This window comes from Aquila chrysaetos, chromosome 20 (assembly GCF_900496995.4).
Source record: "Aquila chrysaetos chrysaetos chromosome 20, bAquChr1.4, whole genome shotgun sequence".
In the NCBI taxonomy this organism is placed as follows: domain Eukaryota; kingdom Metazoa; phylum Chordata; class Aves; order Accipitriformes; family Accipitridae; genus Aquila; species Aquila chrysaetos.
In genome coordinates this window covers 24765529-24779940 of record NC_044023.1, presented here as the reverse complement: position 1 = coordinate 24779940, position 14412 = coordinate 24765529, and the positions used below count along the sequence as shown (strand labels likewise).

The following is a 14412-nucleotide window of genomic DNA, read 5'->3' as shown; positions in this document are numbered from 1 at the left end:
CCCCTGTTTTCAGATGGTACCAAACGGGATGCCCATCTTGAGGCTCCATGGAGCTGTGTTCTGGAGGTGACAAACACCTGCAGATCTGATTGAAGTCAGCCGAGTCTTGATGACCGAGCTGACCAGATCTGATACTGGCTGTTTAGCGACGGAGACAGCCCCATTTTGTAGTTCCTTCTGAGAAGTTCGATGCTTCATTCCAGACTTGAGTGCTGGTTAAATTTTCATCTTTCAAGCCTGGAGTGAATGCTCTATTGAAGATGGCTGACTTCAGTAGAAGAATTAGCCAGTCCTTTTGAAAATCCCACTTTTCATAGGCAAGTTTATAAAGCTGCATTGTTTTTCTCCCTAGCTATCCAAAGAATGGGAGATCATTAACTGTTCTGTATTGTTGGTTACGGCAATGTCCAAATGAATTTCTGGAATCCAATGCGCTGATTTATTGTACATATTCTGAAAGAGGCATTGTCTCTTGTCCCTGGTGCTTATATGGCAAAATTGCAAAGAAAAAATATTAAGCAATTTTGGGGGGAGGGGGAGTTAGTATAGCGTGTTAAGTAGCCAAAAAAGGGATTTCCACTCTTCTCTGTGGGTTTGTTGTCATGGGGAAAGTGAGCGGGGTTTTAAAACATGATAACTAACATGTTTTAATTACCACATTTTTTTTTAAATATCATTTAGCACCAACTGTAAGCGAAGACAATAATTAACTCTGCTAATTAACACTTGCACAACAAGCTGGAATTTTCTGCTGAAAGTCGCAATGTTCTTTTCTGGTGAGGGTGATGTAAAGCATTGATTTAAGAGGGAAGAGCTGAAAGTCAGAGGGCAAAAGATGAATGGTCCAAGCTCTGAAATGCAGCTCGGAGGAAGCCCTGGAGAAAACAAATCAGATTTAGCCCCTGTTTTCCCAAGGGTCTGTCTTGTCTTCTAAGCATGAGCACGAGTGAGAGGCTCTTGCAACCCAATATTCTTTGGCTTGATTCTCTCAGACCACGTGGTCGTCGAAACTGCTCTCCGGGTCAACAGCAAAAACATTATCCGGGCCAATTTCACCATCTACGATTGCAAAAGAACTGGAAACATTTACCCGAAGAGAGCGTAAGTGGCCCTGGCCGCAGGCGGCGGCAGGGTGCGGGTGGCACCGCGCTGGCCGCGTGGCACCGGGGCGATGGAGGCAGATGGAGCGGATTGAGGCCGGGAGGGTGCACGCGCGCAGCCGGACGAGGGTCCCCCTGCGTGAGGTTAATGGGGGAGCGCGGCCGCCCTGCCAGCGGGGCGGCTGGGAGCCTGGGCAGGATTTGGCAGGAGCGCAGGGGCTGCGCTGCCAGGGATTTACAAAGGAGGGTCCTCGCGGCATCTCGAGCCATCTGGACATGTTGGGTTTTTTTTAAACGTGAATAGTATTTTTATATAAAGCTTGTTCTGTTAACCCTTAGGCAGTGGAGCCGGCCTCCCCAGCGATCCCTGGGGGGAGTCTGTGGGGCGGTGAGGGAGGGAGGGACGCGTTCCCTCTGCTCTGTCGCCCCTTCCAGCCCCGGGTGGGAGCAGCCACATACCCTTCATCGGCACGGTGGGCTGGAGGGGAAGGGTCTGGTGCCACCCACAGAAATTCATCCACCTTTCAGGAAGATTACACCGCATCCTGCCCACCAGCAGTCCCATGCCCTGTGCAAACCACGGGGGAGAGCCTTCGTCAGGCGCAAGCGTGCCTGGCTCCCTGGAGAGACAGATGGGGGGGAAAGTGTGTTTTGGGGGGAAAAGAGCATTTTTTGCTAAGCAGGGGAGGGTGGCTCCCAGTCTGCTGTGGTCTGGGGCCAGGCAGTGGCACCGCAGGCAGTGATGCCCCAGAGCTGCCCTCGGAGTGGCACAGGGGATGGTGGGCTCTGCCCGCATCCCCCGCCAGCTCCCAGGGAGAGGAGGAGAGGAAAGCCCAGCACCTGCCATGGGTTTTTCTGGGCACCATTAAAGAGTGAACACAATGTGTGAAGATTGATTGCACGGCTGAGGTTTGGCTCCCCTGAGCAGCCTGAAATCTGCTTCTCTCACCGCACCTTTGCCATTTCAGATGCACCAGCTGCCTCTCGACCAGGTGGAAGTGTCACTGGTGCCCCTCCACCTACACCTGCGTCTCCAACCACTCGCAGTGTGACGACGCGCTGCAGATGAAGGTAAGGCCCATCAGACTTTGCTGCTCTGGGAGACCTTCCTACGTCGCGGTGCTGTTGCTGTTGTTTTCCTTCTTCTCCCGGGGATGGAGGCAGATGGCCTGGGTTTGGCAGTGCTGCCCCAGCGGGAGGGGCGCAGCTCGGAGGACGGCACTGCTCGGCGTCACTGACGTGCTGCCTGGCCTTGGGGAGTCTCCGCAGTTGGAAATGCAGTGATACGCATCTCGCTTCCAAAGGCTCAGCAGATGGAGAGCTGAAGGGCCGCCCTGGAGCGTTGGCACTGCGTGCGTCGTGTTTGCGGCGCTCCCCAGCAGTGCGGGCAAGCGTGGGGCTCAGGGCGGGCTCGGACCGTCTCGCCTCCAGTTCCCCAGGCTGAGCCTTGCTTTAGTGAGTGACCCTGGGGGGTCTTCAGGCATCGGTGTTCAGCACGGTCTCAGCCGCCCCTCCCGGCAGGCTCTGAGTCTCCTCCACCAGCGGCTGACACTTGCTAGCCGTGGCTTGCCCGGGGCTGGAGTTGGGGCACCCTCCTCTGCTGGTGTCCAGGAGGGGGACGCATGCAGGGCAGGTAGGCTGCGGCCATGCCATGCCTGGAGGCACGTGTATGTGAGGAGGCTGGCAGCCTGGCTAAAGCATTCGGCTGTCCCGGTGCCCTCAGCGGGCTTCGTCCCTTGGCTCTTCATCACCTCTCACGTCTGGAGCAATGCCACTACTTCTCCGCATCCTGGGATGCCTGGGTTTGAGTAATACAATAAACGTTGCAATACTTTACAATTCGTTTAGCTTTGACTAGGCTGTTGTGGTATGTTAATAATTTGCTGGAGCACCACTGGTGATGCTCGTCTAAAGGAGAAAATCGCCCCTTTCCAAATTATAGCTTTAATAACCCAGAGGCTCAGTGTGTTCCTGCTTCTGAAATTTAAATTGGAAGTTAATTTAAATAAAATTGCCTTTTTAGCAATCAATCTGCCGTAGATCCAAGCCAAGCTTTTACACTGTAAATTGAATATCCCTTTAGCACCAGTGCTCTGCTCTCATCTCAGCTCTTCCAGCGTTCCCCATGCTCGTTGCCAGCAGGAGTTTGGCCCTGTATCCGACGTCCCACCCTCACCCCCCGGGCTGACCCTGGGACCGGCCCTGGCATCCGCTCCCCTCCAGTGGGGAGGAGGTGGGCGGCTGCAAACGCCGGGGATGGGGATGGAGATGGGGCCACCACGTCACAGCTCCACGTGGTCATGTCTACTGTAAAACCCTGGGAAGCATTTCCCGTCCCTGCCGGGTGGCAGCTGGGTGACAGCTCCCAGCAGCACAGGGCAGCGCTGGTCTGTCCTCTGGCTTGGGAAGCGCGTCTGGATCGGTTGTGCTTCCCTGTGCCTATCTGGGCTGCTTATACTGGGCAGTCTGAGGAAGCGCCCTCCGCTTTTGTCAACTTCCCAGGTTTCAGAAAGTTATCTGGCGTTTTCTCTTGCTGTCTGGATGGGTGCTGGGCACTTGAAAACCATCACTGGATGGCTGCTCCTGGTGTGGGACCCATGCGCTGAGGCTGCATGGTGGGGTGTCTGCCCCATGTCAGGACACGGGGAGCTGTGCCGGCGGTCTGGCGGTGTGCGGGGCTGCTGGGGCATGAGGCCTCGTGGCACGGAGGGTCCTGAGCCGTGGATGCTCGTGCTGCGCGTGGTCCCGGGCGCTGGGGCTTCCACTTGGGGCGGGGGCTCTGGGAGCTGTCAGCCCTGCCAGTGGGTGACATCAGGGCTGTGGGGGCAGCTGGGGACCGCCACGGATTAGTCCTCGATCAATGTTTTTTCTTATGGCTGGTACGCATTGTTTCTTATTAAATCTAGAGGAAGAGCTTAGGCTGCGAGAGGACTTCTGAAGAAGGTCCCGCATTATTGGATTGACTTTTTCCTTGACAAAGTGCCACGTAGCCTGCAACTCAGCTGGCAAAGGCAAAAATTGCTTGAGATAATTTGTGTCCTTTGACTTAAGCGTAGCTGCTTCTTGAAAGGCAGGGTAAGAGCAGTTATTCAGCGGAGCAGGGAGCAGTGTGTTTTCCTAGCTCTGCCCAGGTGTCCCTCCCAGACTGTCTGGGGAGATGTTAGGGAGGATTTGAGAACTGCAGCTTGCCGAGTCCAGCTGCCCCATCATTCCCTGCCCCACAAGGCAGAGCCTGGCCTTGTCCCCTCCCCTGCATGGAGCTCCTGGAGTGGGGACAAGCCATAAAACCGACGCTGTGGGGCTAAACCCCTGCTACAGTGTCCATGCCACTGGTGGGAGGGCACGGGGCTTCTTGCATGGAGCCTCTTGGGGCCAGACCCAAACGATCCCTTGTAAAGCCAAACCTGAGGCTGTCGCCGTTGGTCGGTGACGCCTCCCACGGCACTGGAGTCGCCGTGCGACCTGGTGTGCCAACTGTCGGGTCTGGTGGATCTCCATGGCACGAGGCTGGGGCAAGTCCCGGGACGCAGGAACAAGCGGAGAGTGGTGTGACAGTGAGGTGGCATTGCCTGTGGTACTGCAAACGGGGAGCAGTCTGAGCCAGGGGTGGAGGGGCCACAGCCACCTGGTCCCTCCGAGCTGGCAGGACGTCCCTGCCCTGTCCGAGCTCGCTCCTGCCCCTGTGCGTGGGCCAGCACCCAGCACTCGTGCAGCCACGTGCCAGAGGAACTGGCCCGGCCGAAATCAAACCCAACAGAGACGTTGGTCTGCTCCTGAGTGCCAGTGCCGGTGTGAAGGGCGGACACAGGTACTGGGACAGCTGGACCTCGGCAGCCCAGCATCAGCTCTGCCTCCCTGGCCGCGGGGACCGTGCAGGACAGCATGGCACGGGGTGCTCGCGTATCATCATGGGGAAGAGCTGCTCTTCTACCCGGAGGGAGGAAATTAGGGTAATAGACATGTGTCTCAAGGACTCTTGCCTAGATGTTAAGGAGAGCTGCACCTAGTCTTCCCACACTGCTCCCATCACCTCGAGCAGGTGGTGAGAGCCAGGGCTACCCTCTGGCAGGGATAACTGTGTCTATCCCTTCCTTAAGGATAACTGTGCCTACCCTCACTTTCTCACCTCTGACTTCCTACTCCAGAGGTACAGTTGGGTTGGATGCTACACCTGGTTTGGGCACACTCCTGTTTTATCTTTGTGCCTTTTTTAGCACTTTCCGCTGATTTCAGTGAGCAGCCTGCAGGACGAGGTGCTCTGTAGCCCTGGAAACATGGTGCCTCGTCCTATAGTCTGAGCTTTCAGTAAACAAACCATTGCTGGTGTGGCTGCACCTGAAAACTGGTCTGCCGGGAAGCCAGCATCATATTGGCTTCATCCGCAGCATTTTAAACATTCAGACCCTTTGCCCTGATCCAGCCTGAATGATATAATCAGCTGGAAAGCTCTATTTCTAGGCGCTGATGAACAGCAGGAGAAGGGGCTGCAAGACGACAAGTTAATCAGTCCTCTAAAGTGTATTTATCTAGCAAGCTATGCCAGCTGCTGTGACATGCAAGGACACACCAGGCCATAGGAGCTTTTGCATGAATTTTCAGTTGTAGCCCTGCTGGTTTTATTTTAACTCTTTTGATTCTCCCAGAAGGGGCTTGGGACTGAAATTTCTCTCCAGTGCTTTGCTTTGTTGTTTTACTTCTCTTATCATGTGTATCTCTGTTATTTAATCTCCTTGTTTAGGTGGCACCAACTGTGCTTAGTTAAGATGAGTGTCCTGACAGAAATGAAGCGTGTTTTCCACAGTCAAACAGGCACTTCCAGATAGTTCCCTGACCCCAGCTAGGTCTGGGGAAGGCAAGAGAGAAACCTCATGCTCACCGAGTGTCCGGCACTAGGGATGTGTCCTGCTGGGCATCTCGGTGCTAGGAGGGCAGGCTCTACTGCTCGTCAGAGCAGCAGCAGCGCTGTCACCAGCAGAGTCACAGTGGGGTAACCTTTAATGCAAGTGAGAAGGAAATCTTGCCCACTGCAAATTATTCTGCATAACGGACCAAATATTTGGTTGTCTTTTACCCCAATGCCTCCATTGTCAAAGGCATTAATCTCGATATACCCAGGGGCAATGGAGAATCTGGCTTCATTTTTGCTGTAGTTTTACAGTGTGATTTACATCTCATGAGAGAACAGGATGGGCTTGTCATACAGACTTGAATTCTGAGTCAGCTCCAGTATCTGAGCATCAATTTAAAGTGAGAACAAAAGTAGCGGGACAGATGACCTTTTAAAATCATTTTTCAGCTTCATTTAGGCCTTTCATTTCAGCTGTCCTACTGCTGCAGTCCCCTTGCTGAAGCCCCTATAGCTCATTATACCCTTTCCTCTGTGCGCACACGTGTGCACACACACAAATCCCTGCACGCTTCTGAAATGACACTGTGCAGGAGGGAGACCACTGGGAAGCGAAATCTCTGCAGGGGCTTGCAGAAATGTGCATTGCAATGTATGAGACATAGGCTTCCAGCTGGCAGGAGGGGGGTCGCACCGGCAGATTTGCCGTTGTAGGCTGCAGTGCCTCCTTTTTGTGTCACCTCGGCCCCATCTTCTAACATTTAAGTGCATGTAATGAGGGAGCTGCCCATAGTGGCAGCTGAGGAGTGCATATGCATTTGCTTTTTATCTGGGAGTACATTTTTTTCCCAGCGCAGGAAGATGAAAGTGCAGGCTTGGCAGCCTCACTGCCCAGGGGCCGGGAGCTGCCGATGTCCCCGAGCTGGCGGAGGAGCCCAGCAGGAGCGAGAGGGGAATTCCTACTGTGCTTCTCCCTTTGCCGGGCCGTGACTGCCGGCCCACGGCAGCGGCCGAGCCCTCCTGGAAACCCGGCCACCATGCTGTGGTTATCTGGCAGCTAGCAGAGGGGTGGATTTTAAGGCAGTGCCATGCTGGGCTGGACTTAAAGCCTTCCTTGGGGGAGGAAGGCTCCACGTGGCATTACCGCTCTGTGTATCACAGTGCCATTTTGATATTTCACTTTCTGGGGTTACAGTGTGGTCTGACTTTATAGATGTAGTGAAATTAATCTTATCAGGGCCCCTGATGTGTGTTCTTTGCCTCATCATTGAGGACACTCGGCATGAACCCAGCCCAGCTAACCTCTTTTTTTTTTTCTTGTTTTGTACCTAACAGAAGAAAATTGACTGTCCGCGAATTGTACCTGCCTCTTTGGATCCAATGCCCACGGGCGTATCTCGGGACATTATGATCTCACTGGCTAACACAACTTTCTCTAAGGTAAATGAGTTACTAGAGAGATTGGGAAGGTTCAGATGAGATTAGGCTGGTGTGCAGCAAGGTGGTCGGGTCAGCCAAAGGGATTTTAAGTACGATCTGATTTCTGCCTCGGGAGTGGGTGATGGGGCCGGTCCTAGCTTGTGTTAGCAGCTGAAATTGCTGTATTAACAAAAGACGTTGGTGGAAAGCAGCCACCCCGATGGTGAGTGAGGTTGCATGGCAAAGCCGGAGGGAGAAGCTGTTTGTGTCCAAGCATTCTCCAGGGATCTCCTGCAATTAGTGACAGGCTTTTTGCATTCGGTGGAAAAAGGAGGTTTATACACCTTGTAAAACAGTCACTAGAACAAAATGTTTGGGGGAAATAGAATTCCTGGTTTCCTTGTGGGTGTTCGCTCCACCGCAGAGCATGCTGGTGTCCTGCTCTCCCAGCGCCGTGTGCCAGCCCAGCCCTGCTGCCCCATGCTTAGGAATGAAGGACAAAGCCCCGAGCTGCGGGCAGAGAGCCCTGTGCTGGCTAAGCCACTGCTTGGAGCACAGCGTGGAAATGTGTTTTAACTTAACTTCTGGTCATCACTGCAGAGCTCTTTTTTTTTTTGTGAAGAAATCCTTTCTGTGACATTTTCTGGCATGCAAATTGCAATAGGGCGAAAAACAGGAGTGGACGTCAAATGGTGCCTTTGGAGATGCATTGCACGCCAGGAGGAACCAGAGGAATTTGGGGCACTGGGAAAGTGCTTGACTAAGCTCTGGTATTTGTAGAAAGCCGCCCTGTATCATTTTGGGTCGAGTTTTCAGCGGGGCCCATGGGACCTGGTTTGCCATGCCCCTGTGGAGGATACCTGCATACTGGACAGCCAGGCAACTCCTCTTTCTGCAGGGAAAGGAGAAGGTTGGAAATGCTGGTGGAGCTGCCTGGCTTGCTCCGCCAGGGGCAGCGGGGGTGCTGCCAGGCACTGCAGAGGCACTACTTCCACCGGACCTCCTGCCCTTTGGCGTGGGGGCAGAAAGGATCTCTCCCCGCCTGGCTGGGGCTGCCATTTCCTGCATGGTCCGGCCTCTGTAGAAGAGGATGTGCCCTCCGCAATCAGCAAAAAAAGGCGTGAAGTCCTTCTTCCTCTGTGGATGCTGGAGGTGGCTGAAGAGGAAGCAATACCGCATGTAACCCAATAGGAAATGAAGTCAGCAGGAAAGGGGCCAAGGCACCGCCGCTCCTGGGGCGGCTGGAGAGGCTCTGGCAGTCCGGCTTCCTCCCACCACCATCTGCAAACTGTCCCGGGCCGCCGGGCGGGATTCCTTCTCCTTTCCTCTCTGCAGGAGCTCGCGAGCGCTGCCGGAGCTCGGAGCATCGGAGACGTGTGCCCCGACACCTTCGCTGCTGCGGGGGGACTGCCCGGGCGGTGGGCGAGATGCGAGGGGCACGGGCCAGCCTGCGGAGCAGAGGCTGCCTGGGTGCAAGCGAGGCACTGGAGGAGATTCCAGTTTCCCCCTCACGGCCACGTGTGTGTTTGCTGAGCCAGCAGCTGTCTGCCAGGAGTCTGGTGCTTTCTTTCATGTCTTTTATCAGATCTGTTGGTTTTCAAAGGGTAGTTAGACCTCAGTAGTGGTGGAGCATCAACCTGCTTGGAGATAGGATTTTTTCCTGCAGGATGGGGGCACAGCAGTAACTCGGGGCAGGATATCATCCTTGTGTTATCAGGAAAACAGCACACAAAACCTGCCTTTGAACATACTCCCAGCTAGGTCCTCATTTGAATTAGAGATTTGCTCTGTGCAAAAGGTGGCTTTGAGCCCAAATCACTGACTGCTTTGGTCTGGTTTGGGCGAGGTGGCTTGGGACCGTGTTGGCTCTTAGTCTGCATTGCAAGCATGAGCTCTAAACACTCCTGGTCCAGAGGAACCCAGGTACCCAGCTGGCAGGGGTTACGAGAGTGTAGCCCAGCCAGGCACGTCTGCTGATCTGCATGTGCCATGGGTCAGACGCGTCTCCTGGTCTGCGCATGCTGTGGGTCAGACGCGTCTCCTGGTCTGCACGTGCCGCATGTCCCCGGCTCGAGAGCGGCTGCCCCACGCCTGGTCATGACACTTTACAGCAGCACACTGGGCGAGAGCAAGGGACAGAGCTTGGCTCCACATGCGATGCTCAGCCTGCAGCAGTTTTATGTATAGGTGTGTAACAGAGCTGGATTAATTAGGCACAGATCCCAGTCCTGTTTACAGTATCGGGTTCTGATCTCCTATTTGACTTGAATGCAGTTCAGGTACTGATGGCAGAAACAGGGTGAGACTCGGCGCCCACCATATCGGTTGACTGAGACAGAGAACTGCACAAAACAGTTGTTGCAGCCCTTCTGCCCTTGTCTTCCCTCCCAGGAGACAGCTCTGGAGTGCCATTTTGGGACAGACAGGACGTTTGAAGCCCGGTGGGTGAACTCCTCCGCCGTGGAGTGCGTACACGTGCTGGTGAGTTGGGGGGTGAGGCCGCCAGCTCCTGCTGCCCTCCACGGCGTGGGGCAGGTCTGAGGGCAGGGAGGGTCTTGCTCCCCACCTCCCACCTGGCGGCTGGGTTGTCGCCTCCCGTCCTCCCTCCCTCTACTTCCAGCTGAAAAAAGTGCAAACCGGGTTCACCCCTCCGGCAAGAGGCTCTTTGCTTGTGCTGATGCTGGAAGGGTGTTCATGAGTTGCCGATGCTGCGTTGTTTGCTCTGTGGATATCTGCAGTGGCTCCAGCCCCTGCTCCGCTGGGGTTTGGGAAGGAGCTGCTTGTTTACCTTTTGAAATGGGAAGAGTTCAGTTCAGGCAAAAAATTTGGCCACCTTTCAGTGTTGCTATTTCTGTAGCTTTTATTCTGAACTAGGAATTGGCCTGAGAAAATGCTCAGACACTCACCGAAGAGCAGTGTGTGGTTGTTGGAGGGCAAACTGCACCTCTGAAATGCAGCAAATATTTGGGCTTCCACCAATGGGAATATTGTGAGTGGAAGCCGGAGAGGAGCACTTTCCCATCACATCACCTGCAAAACTCTCTATTGTAGCCCGGCATTGAAAATGTGCAGACTGGCCAGTCTGTTAGTTTTCCTGTCCGCTTCTACTAAAAATAGCAGCAAGCCAGGGCTCTGCTCTCACTGCGGTGTGCGCTGTGCGCTGGTGCCCTGCACTGGCACCTCAGCAAAACAATTAAAGCAGAAAACAGCTTCCCTCTCTTTCTCTCTGCTAAAGATGAGACCCTCCTGTACTGAGAAGCAGTGGTCAGAGAAGCCTTACGAGGAATGTTAATCCCTGTAGTGTGTGTATGGAGCCTCGTATGTTACTAAATTTCCTAAGCTTTTGTTTATTTGTTTTTTGTGTGCAGCTCCACACATCAGAAAAAAGCCATCTCTTCCCAGTGAACCTTCAGCTGAAGGACAGACCAGACAGATTTATCGACAGTCCAGAGATGATGACAGGTCTGAGTTGAAAATATTTTATTCTGCTCTCATCTGGTCAGCTTGAATGACTCTCAAATCCTGACAAAGTTTATGGGTTCACGAGAGAGACCATGGCTCAGCCGAGCACAGCTCAGTACTGTCTCTCAGGCAAACGCAAAAAAACATATTTACCCAGAGTTGCACCCATGTGAACGTGTCCCCAGAAACCAGATGGACGCCTGCAGACATCCCCTTTACACCCAGGGAGAGTCAAGCCCCGTCCCTGAGCTCAGGCAGCGGTTGAGGTCTCGCCTGCCAGCGACGCGTGGGACGGGGTGTGCTGGTGCTCTTGGTCACAGCAGAGATGTGGAGCGTCCCCAGGGTCAGGGAGGAATTCCTCTCGGAGGAGATAAGGGATGGGGGAGGGCTCTGCCCTGGGCTCTCACAGGAGCGTGGCATCAAGGTTCAGCATGCTGTAAAAATTGAGTCTTTTTTTTTTCCTCCTGTGCTGAGAAAGAATAAAATGTGTAAACACATTTCACCCCTGGCCCGCTCTCTGTCTCTGGGAAGAACGCTCGGATTCCCAAAAAAGCCCTTGCTACATCAGCAGACTAAGGAAGGCGGGCAAAGAGTCAGATTAAGAGTGCACTCAGACAAGGCGTTTAGATAGGACGAGCCCAGCCAGTTGGCCAACAGAGCCAGCGTTTGCACAACAGCCGCCTCTCCCTGCCCTGGCCGGAGACTCAGTGTTGCACCTAGCTGTGTGCTCTTGCTGCAGGCAGCAGCTTTGGGCTCTTTTCCCTCTCAGTAGTGTCAGCAATTGTAGTAGAAGGAGCCGATTTACCCTAGATGCGAATGAGAACTAGATGCCTGAAGTAAGATTTTCTTTGGAGGATAGCTGTAATAGGTAGAGAGACATTAAAACCATCAGCCACTGACCCAGGATAAAAAGGTTTCCCCATAGTAAATCCCAGTGTATGAAAGAGGCTTATCTTGCAAAGCATTCCATGTTGGTGAAATAACCTTTTGAAATACCAGCATGGGTAGGCATGAGACATGACTTCCTTGCAGAAAGAAGAGGGTGTCCGTATTTTTGAGATACAGAGGTAACCCTGAGGAGAGGGGCAGGAGATCTGAGCTAAGACTATTTTGATGTGCAAGAGAAGACTCTTAGTTCTCGGTGTGGGTGGTGCTGGGAGCAGGAACGACAGCAGAAAGAGCATGGCGGAATCCCCCCTCCTGCACAGAGAAAGAGCTTGCTAACACAGACTGTGTTTGCATTGGTATGAATTTGCCAGAATATTTGGAGACGCTGTGGGACTATTAGACTGCTCTGGCTCCTCCTCGCCTTGATCACATTGGTGCAAGTAAAATTAGAGAGGCTGACTGGCAAGCAGAGACAGAGGTCTGCCAGGCCAATTATAAATGTGTGCATCTTTTATACTGTCTTTAATGGAATTACTGTTATTAGTGTTTATTATTCCAATATTTATTAGCTTTTATTGTAAACTGCATTTTGGTAGTCCACTGAAGGAATCCCAGCTCTCTGCTGTTGGGTGGAAAACCAATCAGTGTAACTCACTGAGTCAACTCAAGAGAAGGTGAAATAAGCTCATTTTTTTGTGGAGAATGGGAGACTCCCTCAGTGCTGATGACGTTTCATTAGCACGAGCACAGGCAGACTGTTGAAGGCTGAGGGATTCGTTAGTTGCTTATGAAGTGCCTTGAGATCCTCCCGTGAACAGAAGTGCAAAATGTGACTTTTTCTTTGTTTTATGTTCTCCTGCAAAGTCTCCTCTGGGGAAAAGGGTGTGAAAGCAATGTTTCCTGAGTGTTTCTGGCTGTTTATCTCAGCGGATACCCACACTCCAGCAGCAGAAGTCTTTAGGCTGGAGAGGAAATGTAACCTAGGGCAGCAGCTAATGAAGAGGTGAAAGCGGTGTAGGAAAATGATGTGGAAGCTGAGCTGAGCAGATCTGAAGGGAGAAGTCAATGAAAGGGGCCCATGGTCACCAGGGGGAAGGAAAGGAACTGTAAACATTGTACTAAGCACTGTAACCATCCAATTTTTGTCAGAGTGTGGAAGCAACGTGATTGCTTTGCTAACAGGATGGAGCCAGCTTTGCCAGGCAGCTTCCCATGTGGATGCTGAGAGTTGGAAACATGTAGTATAAATCGACAAAAGGTTCTGAGTTTGGGTGTTGTTTGTTTTTCAAGAGGAAGAAAAAGGAAAAGAAAGTGCTAAATTACATTGCAGTGAGAACAAGCACCCAGTCCTTCTGGGAAATCTTCAGGATGGCAGCCAAGCACTGCCTCATCTTGCTGTATGTGCAAGCTGCTCTGCTCATCCACTGGATTTCAGATGTTACTTGGATTAATATAGCAGGGGGTGGGGGGAGTAGGGGGGTGTTTGACTGCCTCAAGCTAAGCAAAGCTATGAAACTGTCAGGCCCAGGAGCTCACATTTTCTGTTGTCTCTGGTGGTTTAGTGGAGGTGTACAACTGTGCAACTGGGAGTGCTGACTGTTCTCAGTGCCTGGGGAGGGAGGACCTGGGGCACCGCTGCGTCTGGAGTGAGAGCAGCTCCAGCTGCAGGCTGCACAGCGAGCCCTCCCAGGTTTCAGACATCTGCCCAGCTCCAGAGATTAAGAAGGTAAGACCCCAGTGCAACGTGGAAGGCGCGCATGGCATAGCAGGTGGTGTAGAGGGCTGAAATCGGCTGCGCTGTCCCTGTCTGGGGGCAAAGGAGGAGCCACGCTTTGTCCCTGACAAAGGACAGGGTCAAGACCAGTGCTGAATTATTCATTGACTTCCTATGCTGTTGAGTCACCTGATGCCAAGGACATCTTGCTAGTGACAAGATCCAATCTTCATCATGTTAGTGGGAAAAACAACAGCAGCACAATCAAAATGTCCCAGAGTTCCTGGGGTTGGTAAAAGTGAAAAAGATTATAGGGTCGACTGAAGGGTTCTTATCAGGAATAGCATTTAGTGGAGCATAGCTGAAGTGTGAACGTGAGCCCTATCTCCAGGTACATGTGTTCTGCAGTTCTGCTGAGATTAAGAGTGGCAGAGGGACCTTTTGGCATTATGCATTTTGAAATGGGTTTTATTTAAATTTTAGTTGAATGAATGTTTGTTGGGGGCATTTGGATCTGGGGTTCTGCTTGGAGGTACGGTAGGAGCCAACAAATTTGTCCCTGACAAGTAGCAAAGTAAGTATACAGAGCAAATCTTAAAATGAACTCCCTAGGAAAGGAGAAGCTGGAAAGGCAAAACAGCTAATGTGAACATCAAAATCGGCAAGGATATGGGAGTTCTGTTCTTACGGAAGCATGTAGCGATGGCTGCTCAAAATCTGGGTGCAGTAAAACTGCATGGAGGGACTGCAGGATCCCCATTGCCTGCCTCTTCCTTCTCATCACCATGGGAGAAGGGTGCTCCCCCATGAGCCTGTCCCTCCCCAACACACATCAAGTGTTACCAGCACCTCGCCAGAAAATAATGGAAGGAAACCACAGTTCAGGTCGCAGAGCGTCACAGGACTCTGTTGCTATTTCCTTAGCAAATAGTAGCCGGTAAATCCAAGTCCTCCGGAGTCACGCAAGCAAACAAGCCCTCACA

General features: G+C 52.7%; 1 protein-coding gene across 1 annotated transcript in view; it reads left to right on the top strand.

Annotated features, from left to right (window-relative positions):
- PLXND1 (plexin D1) overlaps positions 1–14412 on the top strand; it is an 88456-nt gene that overhangs the window by 30290 nt on the left and 43754 nt on the right. Inside the window, exons 9-14 of the mRNA XM_030043757.1 lie at positions 993–1101; positions 2069–2171; positions 7282–7386; positions 9757–9846; positions 10734–10827; positions 13278–13441. Of these exons, the coding sequence (XP_029899617.1) occupies positions 993–1101; positions 2069–2171; positions 7282–7386; positions 9757–9846; positions 10734–10827; positions 13278–13441 (665 nt within the window). The remainder of the gene's footprint in view (positions 1–992; positions 1102–2068; positions 2172–7281; positions 7387–9756; positions 9847–10733; positions 10828–13277; positions 13442–14412) is intronic.